At 41.7% G+C, this 23,345-nt stretch overlaps 1 protein-coding gene across 5 annotated transcripts in view; it reads left to right on the top strand.

The window, feature by feature from the left end:
- The window catches only part of RAPGEF5 (Rap guanine nucleotide exchange factor 5), a 271,773-nt gene that overhangs the window by 65,762 nt on the left and 182,666 nt on the right, over window positions 1-23,345 (top strand). For all 5 annotated transcript variants that reach the window (XM_037836879.1, XM_037836878.1, XM_037836876.1 and 2 more), the window contains exon 6: window positions 22,164-22,230. In XM_037836879.1, the coding sequence (XP_037692807.1) occupies window positions 22,164-22,230 (67 nt within the window). The remainder of the gene's footprint in view (window positions 1-22,163; window positions 22,231-23,345) is intronic.

Raw genomic sequence — 23,345 nt, 5'->3', positions numbered from 1 at the left:
ATGATGACTTATATGACAGTCAAGAGAATGCAGCCTAATAATTCCTTTAGGACTAGCAAGATATTTCCCTTTAACACTAACTAGTCTGAAAATTTAGGCTGTGAGGAAGCTTGACTATTTCAGTTCAACTGCCATTAAAGAGGCTCCCAGCTTGCCTGGGTGGGAGTGGTAAGCACTCCAAATAGACCAAGTCCAAGACCTTTCAATACATAAAACTAAATTCTACCAAGTACACGGCAGTTAACATTTATGCTATTATTTTAAAAGATGTAGTGGGTTGCTAAAATTTAACTCATGCTACACTCAGATGTGTGAAGAAAAATGTACCTTCTTTGTTTTTCTCTAAGGGTTATTATTCCGATTGCTAATGTTGCCGGAATCTAAAACACCAGAAATGGATAGGATTTTATAAAAGGGGGTTTATTTGGTTACACAGTTACAGTCTTAAGGCCATAAAGTGTCCAAGGTAAGGCATCAACAAAGGGTACCTTCACTGGAGAAAGGCCACTGGTATCTGGAAAACCTCTGTTAGCTGGGAAGGCATGTGGCTGGCGTCTGCTCCAGAGTTCTGGTTTCAGAATGGCTTTCTCCCAGGATATTCCTCTCTAGGCTTCAGCTTCTCTCCAAAATGTCACTTTCAGTTGCTCTTGGGGTGTTTGTCCTCTCTTAGCTTCTCCAGGGCAAAAGTCTGCTCTCAAAGGCTGCCTGCAAAATGTCTCTGTAAGCTGCAGCTCCTCTCTCAGCTCTTGTGCATTCTTCAGAGTGTCCCTCTTGGCTGTAGCAAGCTCACTCCTTCTGTCTGAGCTTATATAGTGCTCTAGTAAACTAATCAAGGCCCATGCTGAATAGGTGGGGCCAACACCTCCATGGAAACTATCCAATCAGAGTTATCACCCATAGTTGGGTGGGGTGCATCTCCATGGAAACAGCCTAATCCAAATATTCCAACTTAATCCCCACTAATATGTCTGTGCCCACAAGACTGCATTAAAGAACATGGCTTTTTCTGGGGGACATAATGTATACAAACTGGTACAGTTATGTTTTTATGTGAGCTTCTAAACCACTGCGTAGCCAGAAAAAAGGAAAAGAAAGCCCACAATTTTAATCTAAACCAGTGAAATTATTCTGATGCAGTAATTTTAAAAGTCCCTCTAGTTAATTGTCTAGCATATTTTAGTGAAAGAGTTTAGTCTCTCTGTGCCCCCTCCCTACTCTGGCCTCTGGGTGTGTGATCCTCCTGACCCCTGCAGAGGAGGACGTGGGAGGCTATCCGATTAGGCCATCCTGTCCTCATCCTGTCTGGTCTTGTCCAGTGGATGGGCAGTCAGCTCTCTGTTGATCCCAAAGATGTAACTGGTCTTGGTATTCCATTGGTATCTGCTGTGGGTCTGGGGCTGGTGTGGCTTCAGTCTGTTTCTCTTAGCTTGACCAGTGCCCAGTGACCTTCCAGTGCCTGCTGCTCCTCGCTGGCCAGTCTGTTCCTCCTGGATGCCTGCTGGCATTGCTGACCCTCCTAAGGTCTGTGATGGCTCCCGTAGGGATCTCGTTCAACCACTTGACCTCTGCGGAAAGAGCCCCCTCTCGCTAACTTCCCATCCTCACCTTTCCCAATTCCAACCCAGGGTCACGCTGGGGGATGGGGAGATGGAGGCATGTGGATGCCCGAGACTGTCCACACCACATGGCACAAAGGGTGGCTTGGAGAGCAGAGCTCAGACCCTTCCTCTAACTACGCTGCACCTTCTGGTTCCTTCGACATGTCCATCTTTGGGTTGTGGTAGGGGTTGTCTGTGAGGTGCCTTGGGGCCCTCAAGCAGAAATCCTCAGTGCTTTTAACCACCTCCTGAAGAACCCTGGCCTGCCTGCCAGTGTCTCCTTTTTTCTTCCCTCAGGACCAGAAGGAATGAGCTTCTCTTTAACTTCCCCCATTGTGTCCAGGTATAAGAGGCTGGCCCCAGGTGTTCCATTTCCTCTGTATCATAGTCACATGGCCAAGGATTAAAGGAGGCTATCATATAGGAGAAAGGGTTTATCTTACTGCTTAAAAGGGAAGCAAAATTGAAGGATATTTTTAAAAATATCATACCTGTTCATTGTTATTGTTATTGAACAGTGTAATTAATTGGACAGTGTGCTAATACTCAGATTCCTTAGCAATAAACTCTAGGGAAAGCTCAGTTCAATCAGCTAAGATGAATTTCACAGCATCCATGATTCTGTGCACCAGAGACAGATGTGGAAAGGCACTTGAGGTGGAGGGAACAGTGTGTAGGGCCTGAAGACAGGAAGACTGATGGGTGTGGCTGGAGCAGTGGGTCACAGCTGGGGTCCTTCAGAGTCTGAGGCTGGGGCTGGGGCTCAAAGTGACCGCAGGGGCTCTCCCAATCCATAGAGGATCCAGGCGTTATCTTTACGTTGCATAAAAGAGGGTGTCTCATACATGTGTGTTATTTTTCAACTGTCAACTGCATATAGTTGTTGCTGACATGAATGAAATACATTTTAAGTTGTTACTTGAATCCATGGTAATATTTTTGTCTTTATGCATTTGCATAATCAACACGTGCAGGGTCCATGGGATTGTGGTATGTTTTTATGTTAAAGGAGTCCCCCTACTTGAAAAAAATGGGGAATCACTGGACTAGTTGCTTGGCCTCAGCTGCCATGGTGGTGGTGACAACAACAATAAAACAATAACAATAACAATTCATCTTATGTAAGACTTACCCTACACCAGGCACTATTGTGAGCATATTACATAGAAAGATTTGTTGAATGCTCACAAAAACCCTATGAAGTTACTTTTGTTATCCTGGTTTTAAAGATGATTTTACAGATTTTACAGAATGAGGTGAGGCAGGTTATGTAACTTGCCAAAGGCACACAGCCCACAGCCAGTGAGTTAGTCCATGACAGGTCTCTGAACTCGGTGGCAGCAAAGTGAATTGAAGGCAAAAGGCAAAGTGGGAAATGACCTTTATGGCAGTGGTTCTCAACCCTGTGATGCCTTTTAAAAATATAGATGGAATGCCAAGGTGTGACTAGGATTCGTTAATTTTCTTTTGTTATGGTAGGAATATATTGGAAGGAATGAACTTATTTCAGGATATTTGTTTTTCCCATTGCTTTGCTTTGTTTTGTTTGGAAATGTTTTTTTATTTGATAAATAAAGGAATTTTTTAAAAATTTAAAAAATGTATATAGCAGTATCATCCGAAATCTACTGCATGTGAATAGGGAGGGAGAGATCAGGAGTAGTTATAGATATTTTTTGGTAAAGCTCTAAAGGTGATAGTAATGCACGCTGAGGTTGAAAACCATTGATCCATAAAGCTAGCCACACAGAAAGAGCTCTATTAAATGACAGCAAAAGGGAAAGTTAATTAAATCAAAGTCCCAAAATAATACATAAAGAACCCACACTAATATTAACTTGATATAAAGATGATTTTATCAAGCATGGTACTTATCGGCACTTGGCTGACACTTCAGGAAATTCCACAAATTTGGCTTCGTAAGCATTTATATCTGGAAGGGACTTCCAAGATAATTGAATTTGCTCCTCTTAATTTTTAGAGGAGGATAAGGGGCAGGGAGCTGAGGGCCTAGAAAAAGACACCCATTTGTCACCAACGCTCTGAGTGAAAGCATAGACACATTGATCAATGGAACAGAACAGAGGGTTGAGAAATAGAGCCCTATATGTAAGGTCAATTGATTTTTTTGACAAAGGTGCAATGCTAATTCAACAGGGAAAGGATAGGTTTTCAACGATTGGTGCTGAAACTATTGTTCATCTGTATGCATAAAAATGAGCCATGACCCTTACCTTGTAGTTATACAAAAATGATCTCAAAATGGATCATAAACCTAAATGAAAAGCCTAAAACTATAAAAGTCCAGGGAGAAAAGGTAGAACATCTGTGTCTTTGCTTTGTTCTGTTTGGAAATTAGGCAAATATTAAATAATACACCAATAGCATGATCTATACAAGAAAAAAAATTTAATTGTACATGAAAGTTAAAAACCATTATTAGCACCCTGTTAAAAGAATCAAAAGACAAGCAACTGATATGCTGAGCCCTCTGTCTTGGGGCTGGCCGCTATGAAGCTATGAAGGAGAGACTAACCCTGCTTATAATTGTGCCTAAGAGCCTCCTCCTGAATGCCTCTTTGTTGCTCAGATGTGGCCCTCTCTCTCTAACTAAGCTACCTTTGTGGGTGATCTCACTGCCCTCCCCCCTACATGGGACCTGACTCCCAAGGGTATAAGTCTCCCTGGCAAAGCAGGATATGACTCCCAGGGATGAATCTGGACCTGCCATCTTGGGATTGAGAACATCATCTTGACCAAAAGGGTGATGCGAAATGAAACGAAATTAAATCTTCAGTGGCTGAGAGATTTCAAATGGAGTCGAGAAGTCATTCTGTTGGATGTTCTTACACACTATATAAATAACACTTTTTAGGTTTTGATATATTGGAATAGCTAGAAGTAAATATCTGAAACCACCAAACTCCAATCCAATTGCCTTGACTCTTGAAGACGATTGTGTAACAAGGTAGTTTACAAGGGGTGACCGTATGACTGTGAAAACCTTGTGGATCACACTCCCTTTATCCAGTGTATGGATGACTGAGTAGAAAAATGAGGACAAAACCGAAATGAAAAATAGGATGGGATTGGGGGGGTGATTTGGATGTTCTTTTTTTATTTTTATTTTTTATTCTTATTCTGATTCTTTCTGTGTAAGGAAAATGTTCAAAAATAGATTGGGGTGATGAATGCACAACTGTAAGATGGTACTGTGAACAGTTGATTGTACACCATGGATAATTGTATGGTATGCAAATATATCTCAATAAAACTGAATTATAAAAAAAAAAGACAAGCAAAAGACTAGGAGAAAATATTTGCAAACATGAATCTGATGAAGGATTTGTATCCAGAATATATAAAGGATTCTCAAAACTCAGTAACAAGAAAACAACCTGATGAAAATGGACAGAAGTTTTGAACAGACTCTTCAACAAGGATTTATCTTGATGGCAGACAAGCAGATGAAAAGATGCTCAGCATCGTTAGTCATTAGGTAAACACAAATTGAAGCTACAGTGAGCTAGTACATTCCTATTGGGATGGCAAAAACAACAACAAACACTGACCAAGAGTGAATTTTACTGCATTTAAGTAAGTTATTAACTAAAAGCAATCTGTGGACCATATTTTTTCCCTTTGTAATGTGCATTCAGCAGAGTGTTTTGATTGCCTCATGCTGTGAACTGAGAAATATAGGCATAATAGGGGCGACAAGGTACAGATAAGGAGAACTAAAAAAAAAGTATATGAAGGAAACAAAACCCTTGGAAGTTTCAGGAAGTCAGGTTTATTTATAAAAGTGCATATACAAAATGAGACCTATTGTCCCATCCTGGTCATGCGTGTGTGTGTGTGTGCACGCATGCCATAAAAAAAGTACCTGAAGAAACACTGATAATATATGTGTATTTCTCAAGCTGAATATGGAAAAGTAGAGGAGCAGACAATAAGAGTATTGCTATGGGAGAAATGGTGTAGGGAGGGAGAAGGAAAGCATTTGTTGCAAACTGTCTTCTATGAATGAATGATGTTTGGACTTGTCTTTGTTACTTGACATTTTGATTCCATCACTATGTACCCAAACCAACCCAAGGCCATATAAAAAGGAAAGATTTATGATTATTTTCAGTCTCTTGGTGTCCCCAAATACTATTATTTTCCACAGAAAGCTTAACTAGTGGAGAGTGAGACTGGACAAGGAAGAATGCCCTTTCCTTTCTTTCAGTTCCCTCCTTGCCTTGGCTTATTAACCTCTCTAAATAGGATTCTTGGATTACATCTGAGTCATCTAGGTGTGGGTGCAATTCAGCACTACTCGGAGGAGTCAGGGTGAGCACAACAGGCTCCAGGTTTCATAAAACCCCTTCCTCTGTGAAGACTTGCACTCTCATCTTAGGTTTACAGGTTCTCTTATTCTTATTGATCCTACACTTACTCAGGCTTTTAGTTCTAAATCTCTCTCCCTTGGCCCAGTTGCTGGGTACTGTATTTCCTTTGTCTTCAGCCATCCCAGGCCATGGACTACCCCCCTTGTCATGTCAGATTTTAAAGGTAGGTGGCATCTTCATAAAATGAAGATGATCACCGTCATTATATATTCATGACCTCTAACCCTAAGTGAGTCTTCAATGCTGTTCAGCAGTCTTAATCATTTCTTTAGTTAATTCAGTTTCTTAGGAGATCATATCACAACTTCTTTCCCCTTCCTTTTTTTTTTTTTTTTTTCCACTTTTTATTTAATTGAAAGGAAAAAAAGCATCCTATTTCCTTCATCAAAACTGTCAACCTACTGCCTGTGTCCTGGTGGATTGCAGCCTTCCTCCTGCAAACAGCGGGTGAATGGTCCATTTCTATTGAAGGCCCCTGCTCATATTGGGCCTTAGTCCCCTCCCTGCACCCCTACTCAAGGACCACATTCCTGCAGTCTTCCCTCTTCGCTGCATCATCAGCTTTTTCCTCTCTACTGGACTGTTCCTGTCAGCATGTGCTAGTTTCTCCACATCCCTCTCCAGCCAGTGACCAATTTCTCTGTTCCCTTTTTCAGCAAAACTCCTCGCTTTCTCTACTTCCTCCTATTTCCTCCTACATCCACCAAGCAGCTTCCAATACTATGCCTTCACTGAAAGTACTCTTGTCAAGATTACAAGAGGCCTCCATCTCCATCTTGCCTACAGCAATAGATGATTTTCAGTCTTCATCTCACTTGACATAGCAGCATTTGACACAATTGATCATGCCCTTCTTAAAGCAATTTCTTCAGTCGACTTCAGAGACCCCATCACTTACGTCTTCTCCCATCTCCCTGGCTTTTCCTTTTGCTTGTTCCTCATCTTCCTGACCTCTAAACACTGCAGTGTCCCAAAACTCAGTCCTCAGACTTCTCTTTCTGCTCACTCCCAATGTGCCGTCTCTCAGTCACATATTTAAATAGCGATACGGTGATCACTCCCAAACTTCAGGTCCCTGTCCCCTGTCTCCCATTAACACCCTATATATAATACCACCACCAACAGCAACCCCCCACCCCATTCCCTTTATTTTCCTTATCTTGCCTTACTTCTCCTTTTCCATCTGACATGTATAAACATTGTGAGAAATCCACTGGCATTGATTTATGAAATAGTGCTCGGTTAACACCCTCTGACTGAGAACAATTCAAGTCTGCCACTCCTGCATCCAAATCTACATTTGTACTACTGGCTTCTCCTAACTAGATTTTCATTTCCTGTCCATTGGAGTGGAAGAAATATTGCATGGATAAACAAATTTGTTTTTAAATGTTTTCCAAAAAAAAATTTTTATCATGGAAATTGGCATGAGTTTTGCAATAGGATCATAGGTGAAGAAAATTTCCATTTATCACTTTAAGTTGTTTATTTAAAAATAGTATGACATCAGCTGGTCTTACTTTGTTATTATCATGACCCTCTCTGCCAGGGAAACACTTAATTGTTCCAAAATTTCCATTGTTTATAGACTAAGCTTGTTGCAGGTGTGGGAACAGATTGCTTATCTTTATCAGAGTATATCTTTATTTAAGAGTAGTAGTGAATTTTTATCAAAAAATTGAAGTTTGTAATTCAATTTAAAATTCAGGTGTGTAATTAAGAATTAAATATTAATCCTCAAATTTTCAAAACAAAATGTAAAAAAGATATCAGTAATCTCTAACTTTATTCAATTTTAGATCAACTATATACCCTGGACCCTTGAGGAACTCTGTCACAGTTACAATTTATTACTGTTTGGTAAATTTCCTCCTTTGAGTATAACTAGTAGCCCGGTGCTATGAACAATTCCCTTCTCTTGAGAAGGTGGACATGTAAGTTTGCTTTGATATCAAAGATCTCAAGAAAAGTCCAATTTTCATTTTTCAACCATCCCCCTTTTTCTTTTTTTGTAGAAATTTACTTTGCTAAACAGAAAAGGCCATCCAAATATGGACTGTAGAAAGATACAGGTGATACTTGAGCATCAGATATCAGCTATGACACCTGACCCTCGGGATCAGCAAGGATTGAATAATGTAGAAATTGAGTCTGTGCTCCTTGAGAGCTTCCTCTTGTGTGGTGTTTCAGACTTTCTGGTAATCATTTCTTAGGAGGGAAAATTTCAAATCTGGCCCAGGGAATATTTCTAGAGAGAAAGTCCCTGAATGCATTTCTTTACCTGACAGTCAGTAGGTGTTATCCAGGGAGAGTCTGAATTGTGGCACCCCCAGCCAGCTCAGCTTCATTCCTTCTCAGCCCGGTAGAGCAGGAGCCCCTCCTCCTGCTCAAGGCTCATTCTTCTGCCTGGTCTCTGGGTCCTACCCCTCTCCAGAGACTTCCTGCTCCTGCTCTTTGAGTGTCTCATTCTGTTCCCCTTCAGCACACAAGTGGTCTCTCAACCCTAATGACAAAAAAACAAAACTTCCTTTGATCTTAAATTGTCCTCTAGCTACTTCTCCATCCATCTTGCATTTGCTTTACAGCTATGGGTTTTGTTTCTCAGCATAAAATCCAAACTCTTTAGCAGTAGTCCTGACTTTATCTCTTGTCTTATTTCTTGCCATTCCCCACTTCCTTGTCCTGACCATTCTGCTGCTATTCTTGGCCCACTTCTTATCCATCAGAGCCTCAACTTGGGTTCATCTCTTCTCCCAAGATGCCTCTGATAATCACAGATCAGGTTAAGGGACTCTCATCTGTGTTGGCAGAGTATCTTAAAGACACATTTTGCTGAACCCACTGAATATTATGATTTTTTCTTGTGCGTGTGTCTGCTGAGCCTCTCCTATTTGTGGTAGGATCATATTTGAAAGATTCCTGTGAAGTTTGCTTTGTTCTGTTTTTTTCCATGCTCTGGAATTTCATCAGCTTCTAGCAGGGGTAATCTGAAGATCATCTTGAAAATTGTGTTTCCCCCTAGGCCTCTCTAAAACGTCTGTGGCAGGTCAATATCAGCCCAGCTGTGAGGGGTGGTAGAGGGAGGGAGGAGGTGGTGGACAGCATCCCCCAAACACACCCTCCTCCTGTCAGAATTCTGATGGGGAGAGAGGTATGCCCCCTGCGCTCACTAGTCCCAATTCAGACTATCTGTTTAATGCGATGATCGATGTGTGTTATGTATGTAAGAGATGCTCAGAAACAAATGAAAGCCCCAGGATGGCAGTGATAGCATTTTACATGGAAACTGAGTAAAGACACATTTCATATTGTTGAATTCCTCTCTAATGTACATTCTGCCCAGCCCAGTGCAGTGTCGTTTTAAATGTGCCTGGCATGTCACAAGTCACACCTCAGCTGGGTTGGCGTGTACCAATTAAATGCAGTCTTCACCTCTAGACACCAAATGTTTGTCTGTTTTATGGTAGTTGGAATGCATTTAACACATTTTCCTATGGAGGCAATGTTATGTGTAGTGGTAGCTTTTGGCAGCCCCCATGTGCTATTAAAAATATATTGAGTTACATGCATCCATACATACACACACACACACATGTATATACACACACATACATGAATATCTGTACACACACATAAATATATTGATAGAACTAGTGTTTTTTTTAATCCAGATTTATCGCGATATATTCATGTACCACAATCATCCACGGTGTACCATCAGCTGTTCACAGTACCATCATATAGCTGTGTGTTCATCACCCCAATCTATTTTTTTTATTGAGATTGTTCATAAACCATACAGTTATCCAAAGATCCCAAGTATACAATCAATTGCCCATGGTACCATCATACAGCTGTGCATCCATCAACACAATTAATTTTTTTTCAACTTTTAGAACATTTTCATTACTCCAGAAAAGAAATAAAGACAAAAAAAAGAAACTCAAATCCTCCCATACCTCTAACCACCACCCCTCCGTTATTGATTCATAGTTTTGTTATGGTATATTTGTCACGGTTGATGAAAGAATGTTAAAATACTACTAACTACAGTATATAGTTTGCAATAGGTATATGCATTTTTTTCCTATATGCCCCTCTATTATTAACTTCTAGTTCTAGTGTCATACCTTTGTTATAGTTCACAAGAGGGATTTCTAATATTTGCACAGTTAATCACAGACATTGCCCACCACAAGGTTCACTGTTTTATACATTCCCATCTTTTAACCTCCAACTTTCCTTTTGGTGACACACGTGACTCTGAGCTTCCCCTTTCCGCCACCTTCACACACCATTCAGCACTGTTAGTTACTCTCACAATGTGCTACCATCACCTCTGTCCATTTCCAAATGTTTAAGTTCACCCTAGTTGAACATTCTGCTTATAGTAAGCAACTCCTCCCCATTTTTTAGCCTCACTCTATATCCTGGTAACTTATATTTCATGTCTATGAGTTTACATATTATAATTAGTTCACATCAGTAAGACCCTGCAATATTTGTCCTTACGTGTCTGTCTTATTTCACTCAGTATAATGCCCTCAAGTTTTCTTCATCAACCCATTTCTTTTAAGACGGTTTTGTTCACACACCATACATTCCATCCTAAGTAAACAATCGTTGGTTCCCTTTATAGTCATGTATTTATGTATTCAACACCATTGCCACTATCTATATAAGGACATCTCCATTTCTTCCACAAAGAAGGAGGGAGAGTCAAAGAAGGTAGAGGGAAAAAAGAAAAAGGAAAAAGAAAGAGAGAGAGAGGAAAAAACCAAGCATGACAGCTAGAAAGCAATGCCAGGAGTCCCATACCCTTCCCCTAGGTTCCGCCCCCCTGCCATATACATTTAGCTTTGGTATATTGCCTTTGTTATATTAAAGGAAACATAATACAATGTTTCTGTAATTATACTCTCTACTTTGCATCAATTGTATTTTCCCCCCAATCCCACCCTATTTTTAACACCTTGCAATGTTGACATTCATTTGTTCTACCTCATGTAAAAACATATTTGTACCTTTTATCACAATTGTTGAGCACTCTAGGTTCCACTGAGTTATACAGTCCCAGTCTTTACTTTACCTATTTCGTTCTGATGTCCCATATGCTCCTAACCTTCCTCTTTCAACCATACTCACAGTCATCTTTGTTCAGTGTACTTACATTGCTGTGCTACTATCTCCTAAAATTGTTTTCCAAACCTCTCACTCCTGTCTTTGCCTTTCTGTTCATAGTGCTTCCTTTAGTGTTTTCTGTAGAGCAGGTATCTTCTTCACAAACCCTGTCATTGTCTGTCAGAGAATATTTTAAGCTCTCCCTCATATTCGAAGGACAGTTTTGCTGGACATAGGATTCTTGGTTGGTGGTTTTTCTCTTTAAGTATCTTATATATATCACTCCACTTCCTTCTTGCTTCCATGGTTTCTATTGAGAAATCCACACAGTCTTACCAAGCTTCCTTTGTATAGGATAGATCACTTTTCTCTTGCTGTTTTCAGGATTCTCTTTATCTTTGATGTTTGATAATCTGATTATTAAGTGCCTTGGCTTAGGCCTATTCAGATCTATTCTGTTTGGGGTTCGCTGTGCTTCTTGGATCACTAATTTTATGTCTTTAATAAGAGATGGGAAATTTTCATTGATTATTTTCTCTATTATTGCTTCTGCCCATTTTCCCTTCTCTTCTCCTTCTGGGACACCCATGACATGTACATTCCTATATTTCATTTTGTCCTTAAGTTCCTGGAGATGTTGCTCAAATTTTTCCATTCTTTTCTCTATCTGTTCTTTTGTGTGTAGGCTTTCAGATGCCTTGTTCTCCAGTTCCTGAGTGTTTTCTTCTGCTTCTTAAGATCTGCTGTTGTATGTTTCCATTGTGTCTGTCATCTCTTGTGTCGTGCCTTTCATTTCCATAGGTTCTGCCAGTTGTTTTTTCAAACTTTCGATTTCTACCTTATGCATGCCCAGTGTTTTCATTATATGCTTCATCTCTTTTGCCATATCTTCCCTAAACTTTTTGAATTGATTTAGCATTAGTTGTTTCAAGTCCTGTATCTCAGTTGAAGTGTAAGTTTGTTCCTTTGACAGGGCCATAACTTCGTTTTTCTTAGTGTAGGTTGTAGTTTTCTGTTCTCTAGGCATCTGGTTTCCTTGGTTACCCCAATCAGGTTTTCCCAGACCAGAAACGGGCTCAGATCTTAGAAGAAGGCAATAGTATCACATCTCCCTGAGCATGTGTCTTAGAAGATCGGTACAGCCTGTGAGGCCTAAAGTCACTGTGCTTTTCCACCCAGCAGGTGGCACCCATCAGCCTGTAACTCCAGACTGGTGTAAGGAGGTGTGGCCCGTGGCTGTTTTCCCCCAGGCTCTGGGGTCCGATTCTGAATGGAGGGCAGGTAGTAGAGCTGTGCCCCACCTCTTTCCTCTTAGGGAAGATACCCCCCTAGGGAGAGGTCATTAGCATATGAATTGTCTCTCTGCCTGTGCTTTCTCCACCTTTGTCTGGGTCAGAGCACTAGGAACGGAAAATGGCTGAGGCTTTCTCCACTGAGCTAAAAAAGAGACAGAAAGCCCCCTTCAGGCCAGTTCGCGGCCACCCTCTGGCTCTCCAAACTCAGTCTTCACCAAAAGCCTCTGTCTGCTTGTTGGGGATTCATACCTTGTATTGAGCAGTCCAAGCTTGTTAATTAAAACCCCAGTTGGAGCTCAGCTAAGCTATATTCATTTGCTGGGAGAGTGCTGCTCTCTAGCACCATGAGGCTTTGCAGTTCAGCCTCTGGGGAAAGGGGGCTCCCGGCTTGGATCTGATGTTTTTACTTACAGATTTTATGCTGCGATCTCAGGCATTTCTCCCAATTCAGGTTGGTGTATGATGAGTGGACAGTCACGTTTGTCCCCCCACAATTATTCCAGATTATTTACTTGTCTTCTCTGGTTATTTATTAGTTGTTCCAGGGGGACAAACTAGCTTCCACTCCTCTCTATGCTGCCATCTTCTTCTGTCTCCCACCCCAATCTATTTTTGAACATTTTCCTAACACCGGAAAGAATAAGAATATGAATAAAAAATTAAAAAAAGAACACCCAAACCATCCCCCCCATCCCACCCTATTTTTCATTTAGTTTTTGTCCCCGTTTTTCTACTCATCCATCCATACACTGGATAAAGGGAGTACAATCCATAAGGTTTTCACAATCACACTGTCACCCCTTGTAAGCTACATTTTTATACAATTGCCTTTAAGAGTCACATCTACTGGGTTGGATTTGGTAGTTTCAGGTATTTACATCTAGCTATTCCAATTCATTAAAACCTAAAAAGGGTTATCTATATAGTGCATAAGAATGCCCACCAGAGTGACCTTTCGACTCCATTTGAAATGTCTTAGCCACTGAAGCTTTATTTCATTTCATTTCACATCCTCCTTTTGGTCAAGGAGATGTTCTCAGTCCCATGATGCCAGGTGCAGATTCATCCCCTGGAGTCATACCCTGCATTACCAGGGAGAGTTACACCCCTGAGACCCAGGTCCCACTTGGTGGAGGGGACAGCGAGTTCACCTACCAAGTTGGCTCAGCTAGAGAGAGAGGGCCACATCTGAGCAACTAAGAGGCACTCAGGCGGAGACTGTTAGGCACAATTATAAGCAGGTTTAGCCTCTCCTTTGCAATAATGAGCTTCATAAGGGTAAGTCCCAAGATAAGAACTAGTGTTTTTAAAAGTTATGTCACTGTACAATTATTAAGTGACATTATTTGGATATATACCTATGAGAAAATATTTTCAGCATTCCAACATGTAATACCAGAAAACCTCTTCCACTGCTGAAAGGAGGTGGGATTTTCTAACTCAAAGATGATAATTTTTGCTCTTGGAGCCTGAGGCACAAAGGTTTGGTCAAAACCTGATTCAGGACTGTGGGTTCCCTCTCTTGTCTAGGAGAGGTATAACAGCCTTTGCCCTAAAAATCCTGCTGGGATAATCCCAAGCCCACCATCCTAATTCTCATAAAGGAATTCTCATGAGCAGAATTCTGGGGAAAACCTATAGAGATACCAGCTAAATCCAGGTTGCTGTAGATTATACTGATATAAAAGTTATTCATTCCCTTGGCCTGGTTTTTTTTTTGGAAGGATAATTCTGTATTTATTTATTTATTTTTTTAATTAAATTCAGTTTTATTGAAATACATTCACACACCATACAGTCATCCATGGTATACAATCCACTGTCCACAGTATGATAACATAGTTACTCATTCATCACCACAGTCTATCTCTGAACATTTTCCTTACATCAGAAAGAACCAGAACAAGACTAAAAAATAAAAATGAAAAAAGAACACCCAAATCATCCCCCCATCCCACCCCATTTGTCCTTTAGTTTTTATCCTCATTTTTCTAGTCATCCATACACTAGATAAAGGGGGTGTGATCCACAAGGTCTTCACAATCACACTGTCACCCCTTGTAATCTACATTATTATATAATAGTCTTCAGGAGTCCAGACTGCTGGGTTGGAGTTTGGTAGTTTCAGGTATTTACTTCTAGCTATTCCATTACATTAAAACCTAAGAGGTGTTATCTATATAGTGTGTAAGAATGTCCACCAGAGTGATCTCTCGACTCCATTTGAAATCTCTCAGCCACTGAAACTATTTCGTCTCATTTTACATCCCCCTTTTGGTCAAGAAGATACTCTCAGTCCCATGATGCTCGGTCCACATTCATCCCCAGGAGTCATATTCTGCATTGCCAGGGAGATTTACACCCCTGGGAGTCGGGTCCCACGTAGGGGGGAGGGCAGCGAGTTCACCTGTCGAGATGGCTCAGTTAGAGAGAGAGAGGGCCACATCTGAGCAACAAAGAGGTACTCAGGGGGAGACTCTTAGGCACCATTACATGCAAGTTTAGACTCTCCTTTGTGCTAATGAGCTTCATAAGGGCAAGTCTCATGCTCGAGGGCTCAGCACATCAAACCGCCAGTCTCAATGTTTGTGACAACATCAACACCAGCGCAGGTGAGGATGTCCAACACATCTGCACCTTCCCCCAGATCCTCGGGGCTGGGGAGGGGGAGGCTGTAAATATATTTTTTATTATCTGCCTTGGCCTGGTTTTGACTCCTTTATGCTGCCTCCTAAGTGTTTATTGGAACTCAACTCCTTGTGACTATTTATCCCTCTTGGGACTTTGGGTTTGTGTTAGGGGTCTGTTTTGGGTGGGATGTTCTGCTTATTTTCCTTCTATTATTGCATTATGAATTGTGTCCATGATTATCCATCAGGTAGCTAGGTTGGAAACCAAGTTTTTTTTGACTATGTATTTCCTTAGAGACTGGATAGTTTAAAACCAAGAAAAAACTATTGTTTTAACAGGCTGGAGTGTCACTAAGTGTATACTAATTACTTTATAGGGAAAGATGAGGAGGTGGTGATGGTGATCATTGTGTTGCTAGTATTTTATTTATTTTATTTAAGATAGTTTGAGAATTACCAGCTCTTTGGTATTTGATATAAGAAAGTCATTCTTTACTTGTTGGCTTTTAGTGATAAGAAAGTATTTGAAAGAAGAACTGCTACAAGGAGCTGGGTAAATGGTGGAAGAGCTAAAGTTCTTGAGTATAAGCAGGGTCCTTCAATTGACCTGTATAAAAATCTTGTACAGTGGTAAGCCTGGAGCTATTGTTCATAACAGAGAGTTCCTGGAAGGTTATGGTACCCAGTTAATTTAGTCAGCAAATATTTATTGAGTGTCTCCTATATACCAGGATATGTCCTGGATGTTGGGAATACAACAATGAACAAAACAGACAGAATTGTCTATTCTTGTGGTGCCTACGGAATAGTAGGGGAAGACAGGCAATTCATTAATAAACAGATTTATGTTGCTTAGAAAGTGGAAAACTTTGTGGGGAAAAATTAAGTAGGAAATGGGGAATGGGGGTAGGGGCCAGCAAAGGCCTCTCCAAGAAAGTGACAAAGACTTGAAGGACATGAGGAAGAGAACAATGTGGACACGTGAGAGAAGAGTTCTGGGTTGAGGATACAGCAATAAAATTACCCCATTGCAGAAGCATTATAGGGGGAGTAAGTGTGGCTGGAACATAGCAAAGAAAGGAAGAGATGAGAAAACTACCCGGGTGCTAGATCCCAAGGGCTTTGTGGTCACTGTAAGAACTTTGGCTTTATGCCAGGTGAGATGGCGCATCATTGAAGGAAGGGCATGACCTTACTTATATTTTAACCAGACCATTCTGACTGCTGGGTCCAGCTGAGAGATATTATGGCTGGAACCATAGTGGTAGTGGTATAGGTGGCGAGATGTAGTCAAATGGAGGATATACTTTAGAGATAGGAGCCAGTAGGATTTCAGGAAGAATACAGTGTGGGATGTGAGAGAGAAGGACGTCAAGGATAACTTCCAGCTGGAAGATGGGGTTGCCATTCATTAGGTGAGGAAGACTATGGGGAGGGCAGGGTTTTTGTTTGTTTTCCTTTCTTTTTGTATGGGGAGTGGGAAGAGTGATAATGGATCCAGTCTGATGGTTAGAGGGCCAAGGACAGAGGACCATAGGCTTTTGCCATTCCAGCATCCTCACAATGGCACCCTTGGATGTTGCAGATCTCTCGTACTTACAGAGCATCTGCCCACGGTGTCAGACTCAGCACTTTTTCTTGGAGAATGACTGGGTCTGGCTTGGGCTGTGGATAAGCAAGCACCTTGAGAAGTGGCCATGGAGATTCCTAAAGTGGAGTGTTTGTTGTGCTGGAGCTTCCTGCTGGCACAAACCCTAAAGGATGAGTCTTTTTCCTGAAGTCACTCCTTTTCTTTCCCATTCTGTCTTAGGTTACTTGTCACCACCTTCTGACTCCAACCAGTGTTTTTTTCTTTCCCTTCAGTGACCATTGGCAAACCAGGCTCACAACTTCTCTCTTCCTCTCTTCTTCCCTGAGCATCATATCTCCCCTGAGAGGTTTCTAATGGATTTGTATAGTTGGTAATAATGGGGAAATATGCAAGTATTATAATTGATTTCCTTCTTTATCCTCTCTTGCCCCATCTGTTTCATTATCTATTCTGATCAGATAAATGAGAACTTTGTCTTCCTGAGATGGTACTGGTGTGTATTTACATGCACAAAAGAATCAGGATTTTTCTACATTTTGAAGAAAAAAAAATCACATTTGCTGGAAGAAGAGACTCTAGCATTTCTGATCATTTAGACAGAGAGCTGGGAGGGAGTTTACGGTAAAATGTGACCAGTGTTGAGGAGGAATGAAGAGTGGCTGAGTTTTTCTCTTCTCTCTTCCTTCCCCCCTTTCAAGCTCTTCCGCCATTTGCCTGCCACCACCAGTCCTGTCTCCATGGCCTCCCTTTAGACCAGGTGAGATGTAGGCATCTGCTGACACAGGGAACATGGACATGTTAGTGGGGAAGGAATTCCAGAGCTCTTCATTTGAACACTTATTTCCTGGCAGGCACTGAGATATAAGGGATTGTTGCGAGATGGCTGTGAGTTAGTGACTGTCTCTGCACTTCATTGTTGCCCCATCGGGATGGAATTAATAGGTGAGATGTTGAGAATGGTGATGCCACACATCCTGAGGCTTTCTGGGGAGAATAGGACAGGCGCCAAGCAGGTCTGAATATGTCTTGAGAGCATAAAGAGGCACTGGTTTTTCTTATGGTTAGGGAGTGGGGCTGGGATGAGAGTTCCTAAGCTTGGGCTTCAGCTTGTATGGAAGGACTTCCCACCAGTGCCCAGGCAGACAGTCTGTGGGTTTTCTTGTCAACTGGCCCATATTTGGGAAGAAGTGGGTCTGGAGCTTAAAAGCTGTCAGCAGTCAAACATCAAAGATAGCAGACCCTTTATCATTTCATCTATTGATATTTTGTTGGCAAAGGTTTTTTTTGACAGTTTCTTAAGTACTCACAACTTGCCAGTCATGCTGGGAAGGGATCCATGAATAAGATGCAATCTTGGCTACTGGGAACCTTACTGTTCAGGGAACAACAGATTTGATTTTTTTTTTTTTTTTTTTTGTATAACATAGTAATAGTATGATAACAAAAGTGATGTTCATGATGCTTTCAGAGCACAGAGGAGGGCATTGAATAAACTTAGGAGTCACAAATATGATGCCTGTCCTGCTCTTTAAAACAGCAGGGGAAGTCAATGAGTCTAGGACTTGGTGTCAGACATTAGGGAGTATTTGGGATTGTGGCAGACTGAAGAGTGCATGCCCCATTTGTTCTAATCTGCTGGGCTGCTAAAATGCAATATACCAGAAATGGCTGGCTTTTAACAATGGGGATATATTAGTTTACAAGCTTACAGTTCTGAGGCTGTGAAAATGTCTAAATGAAGGCATCATCAAAAGGATGCCTTCTTCCTGAACACCAGCTGCCTGCAATCCTGTACTCCTGTCACATGGCAAGGCATGTGGTGCTGTCTGCTGGTCTCTCCCTTCTCATACAGGTTTCATTGCTTCTGTGGCTTCTCTGCTTCTGTGGCTTTCTCTCTCAGCTTCTGTGTCTTTCTCTCTGTGTGTTTCTCTGAATTCCATCCTCTTATAAGGGAATCCAGTAAGAGGATTGACTTACCCTGAATTAGTAGGATCTTAGGTTAAGATCCTACTCACTAAAGGATCCTACTTTCAATGGCTCCACACCCACAGGAATGCATTAACTTTAAGAACATACTTTTCTGGGGCACACACAGCTTCAAACCATCAAAACATTCAAATTTGTATTTCTTAAATAATGCACAGATCAAATAAACTCTGTCTGCAAGCCATTTTTAGATCCCTTTGTTAAATTTAGACTGCCCATCATCCAGCGCATAATGTCCAACATTCTCAGCATAGCATTTAAAGGCATTTGTGGTTTGACCCACCCTCCCTTACGAATCTCATCTCTGGCGCCTCCTGCCACAGAAGTTCCCAAACCTGAAAGAAGGAGCCCTTTTAGAGGATCACTTATTTCATGGATCCCACCCTTCACATGATAGTGGTTTTAATTTGTTGGCTGAAGAAACACACAAAGTTAAAAAGCTGAGTGAATTCAGCTACATGTTTAGATGGAATTGCTACAAGTCTTAAAGTATCTACATACTTCTAAAGTGTCTTTACTTATTTGTGCGTGTGTGAGAGGGTTCTTCAGTCTTCAGACACTGCGTGAGGAAATAACCCCTCAGCCCCCGGGGATCTGTGTGCCACAGTTTGGGAGCCATTGCTATGCCCTACAGTCTTTATCTTTACTATCCCAATTGCTCGCTGCTGCCTGAGCTGACGGTTGTTTTACGCCCTGTGATTCTTGCCTGCAGCATGCTGCTGCTTTTCTCTCTGGAGAGTTCTGTTATTCCTTCAAGACCCAGCTGAAACTCCCCTTCTGTGAAGCGGTTAGCTGCTCCCTCCTGCTCCACACCCCTGGCCTCTAGTAGACTCCATGACGGCACCTTGGACGTGGCATTGTCTGCGAGGAGCACGGGTCTTGGGAGCAGGACTGTCGGTGCCGGGCACGTCGGTAATAAGTGAATGATGGTTAAGGTGTGTCTGGAATAAGAGGTTGCCTGTGAGAGAAGGGGAAGGACCTTTCAGAGGGTAGAATGGAGGCAAAGGCCCAGGGTCAGGGAATGGCGAGATACAGATTGTGGGAAGGGGAAAGGCCCAGGGTCAGGGAATGGCGAGATACAGATTGTGGGAAGGGGAGGGAAATGAGCCCGGCAAATGCGACTGAAAAGACAGACTGAGATCTGATTAGGGAGCGTCTGATAGACATTCCTGGCATGTGGTTTATCCTGCAGGCAGTGGGGATAATCCCTGAAGGTTTGGAGTCCAGGGAACCACAGGACCAGGTCTGGGTTTTAGAAGGGTAATCATGGTGTCTGTAGAAGAGAAGAAACCAGAGACGAAGGGGTCCCTTAGGAGGTGGTTCAAATAGTCTGTGCAACAGGTGGGAGCCTGGCTGCCAGTTGGCTTGCTGGGGAGGGGCCCAAGGGATGGAAGTGAGGGATCTGGTGACTGGGGAAAGGAGGGAAAGGGGGCAGAGGCTGGAGAGAACGGCCGCAGGGTGACGTGACGCCATGAGAGAGGAGACGCGGCCAGAGTTCAGAGTGTGCAGTACTGAGTTTGAGGAGCCTGTGGAAACCCACGTGGTGAAAATAAGGTCCTGGGAGTCCCATCTCGAGTGCTTGCAAGCAGGTGGGAGAACGATGCAAGCTCAAGGGAGATTCTGAAACTAGGGAGAGACTGGACAGCTCTGGGCATAAATTGTGGTGACCGAAGCGATAAAAGCGTGATACAGGCCGTGGGACACTTCTGCTGGAGATCATCACTCTGCCTCTTGAACATGTATTTCCCTTAGAAACATTTTTGCCAAGGCAGATTTTGTACTGGAAGAATGATGAAAGATAGTTTTGCTTCTGAAAGGGCACTGAATTGTTTGTTGCTAAAACAGCAACGGCTCAGCCGTTTCTCATGAAACAGTCAAATCAGTCACAGACACGGAGCTTCCTTGGAATTTTGAGTTCCTTTCAGCAGTTTGTGGAAAACAGACTCATGACAGGATGTGTGCTAGTGCAACATATCCCACCCCTACTAACAAACCCTTCAGGTATCTGTTGGGGCCTGAGGAATGAAAAGGCACGACCAACCCACGCTTCCCCGCAGAGCAGACGTAATAGCAGAAGCCCCTGTCTGGCTTTTAATTTCCTGTCATATTGGCTCAGCCTCCTCTGCTTGGTCATATAAAGCTGGTTTGGTAACTTAGGAATACTTGGTTACGCAGCCTTGCAAATCTCTTCTCACTATGACTACATTTATTATGGAATCCTTGTCAATAGAGAACTTTTAATAATAAAGTTCATTGTTCAAAACAGTCATTACCAAGGTATCTTGCTTTTGGGGGGAATATGCTGATGCTAAGTTATAATGCTCAGTGCCTGCTGTTTTTATTGGGCAGATAGGTAGCCCTTCAAACACTTTGTTGTGTGAGTAGTGAAGTAATTTGACAATGAGGGCACTGCCTCATATCTCTTATCATGCAATTCCTGTAAAAGCTGCGGTTTGTAATTCATTGCTGCCATTTAAAGGGTGTGACTTTTTTCCTGGAAAAGAGTTTAATAGCATTTACAGAAACAAGATGCCAATGCCAGAATTGATCCAACTAGCTTTTCCCTTCATAAAGAGCTTCTTAGCTCTCCTATGAGCAGGGAGAAGCCCCCCTGCACCGCAGAGCCAGCGCCCAAGCAGGCGTGCGGTATTACTGAGGTGGAAATCAATCATCAAACTGCGATTTTGATAATGTTGCTCTGCGGGGCAATTACCATGAATCCCTGCCAGTCCACAGAATGTGTCGAAAGTGGCTGCTTGTGCAAATAGATTTGGGAGACAGTTTTATACATTCAATTGGTGTTAGTCAATTTTTTGTTTACTTTGACCAAACCAGGAAACAAAATACAGTTTATAACATTTATCTTAAGTAGTTAATTTTATATGTTAGTATTCACATTTGTGCAATGAAAATTTTTTCACGAGCTGAGCTAGAAGGGAGATCTTCCCAAACAAACTGACCTTGTACTGTGTTTTATGTCTGTTTAGCTATTTAACATATGCAGAATCTTCTTGGCTTCTCACATGGGCTGTGGACTCTTGAAAAAGCGAGAGGTGCTTCTTCTGCTTTTGAATTCCTCCTAATTCCCACTATGGCCTCAGATCTATAATAGGCCACTGCATAGTAAATTTGTTTGGGCTGAAACTCAAGCATGGTGGAAATTTCAGGTTTGGTATTTCAGCACGGAACTGCCTTATATTTGCACCTATTTATGCTTGTACATTCCCATATTTGTAAATCTGGTGTGCCAGTGTTATTCTGTGACATCATTTGGAGAACAATGATACCACTTGGAGAGTAATATTAGAAACTCACAATTTAATTCATGTATTGTAAAGAGGTTTTTGCTAGTTGATTCTGAAGACATAGTGGGGCTGCAACAGGATCACATTCCTGTGACATTACCTGACAATATTGTTTGCATGGGTAGTTTCACTTATGTGTGGTAATGGCCATGTCATTATTTGCTGTGTAGTCCCATAACTTAGTAGATGAATTTGAACAACCAAAGCTGAAGAGTAATTAGTTCTTTTTTTTTTTTTTTAAAGGTCTCATCAGAAAATTGAAGACTCTGAAGAAACCAGTGATGAAATTCTCGCTCGTCTCACATCCGCGGTAAGGCCACTGCCGCTTTCCTGCCTAGAGGTGCAGAAATGATGAGGCCGGGGCCTCTGAAGGGAGGCGGGCTGGGTGGTGGCATGAAGAGGCAGTCCCCCTGTGGCTTTCTTTCTTTTCTTTCTTTCTTTCTTTTTTTAAATTGTAGCAATATAGACATAATTAACATTTCCCATTGTAACCACTTTCAAGCATACAATTCAGTGGCATTGGTTGCATTCACAATATTATATTACCATCACCACCACCCTTTACCAAAACTTTTCCATCACCCTAAACAGAAACTCTGTACCCATTAAACATTCACTTTCCATTCCCCGTCCTCTCCCCTGCCCCTGGTAACCTGGAATCTGCTCTCTGTCTCTATGACTTTGTACATTCTGGTTATTTCATATAAGTGAAATCATACAGTATCTGTCCTTTTGTGCCCACCTTATTTCATTCAACATGGTGTCTTCAAGGTTCATCCATGTTTCAGCATGTATCAGAACATCATTATTTTTTATTGCTGGATAATACTCCATTGTATGTATTGACCACATTTTGTTTATCCATTCATTAGTTGATGGACACTTGGGTTGCTTCCACCTTTTGGCAATTGTGAATAATGGGGCTATCAACGTTGGTATACAAATATCTATTAGAGTCCCTCCTTTCATTTCTTTTGGGTATATACCTAGTAGTGGGATTGCCAGGTAATATGGTAATTCTAAGTTTAAAATTTTGAGGAATCTCCATACTGTTTTCTACAGCAGCTGCACCATTTTACCTTCCTATCACCAATGCACATGGGCTTCTACTTCTCTGCATTCTCATCAACACTTGCTATTTTCCAATTTATTAATATTAGCTGTCTCAGTTTGCCAGAGGACTGCTGTGACAAATACTACACAATGAGTTGGCTTAAACAACAGGGATTTATTGTCTCATGGTTTTAGAAGGTAGAAGTCCAACATTAGGTTGTTGTTAAGGCTTGCTTTTTCCCAAAGTCTTTGGTGTTCTGGCAATCTTCCATCACGTAGTGACCTCTTTGTCCTTGTGTCTCTTCCTCTAGTTTCTGCTATCATCTGGCTTCTGCTGACTTCTTGCTTATATTGACTTCTGGCATCTACTGA

Source organism: Choloepus didactylus, chromosome 5 (assembly GCF_015220235.1).
Source record: "Choloepus didactylus isolate mChoDid1 chromosome 5, mChoDid1.pri, whole genome shotgun sequence".
NCBI classification, from domain to species: domain Eukaryota; kingdom Metazoa; phylum Chordata; class Mammalia; order Pilosa; family Megalonychidae; genus Choloepus; species Choloepus didactylus.
This window is presented reverse-complemented; position numbering and strand designations above follow the sequence as displayed.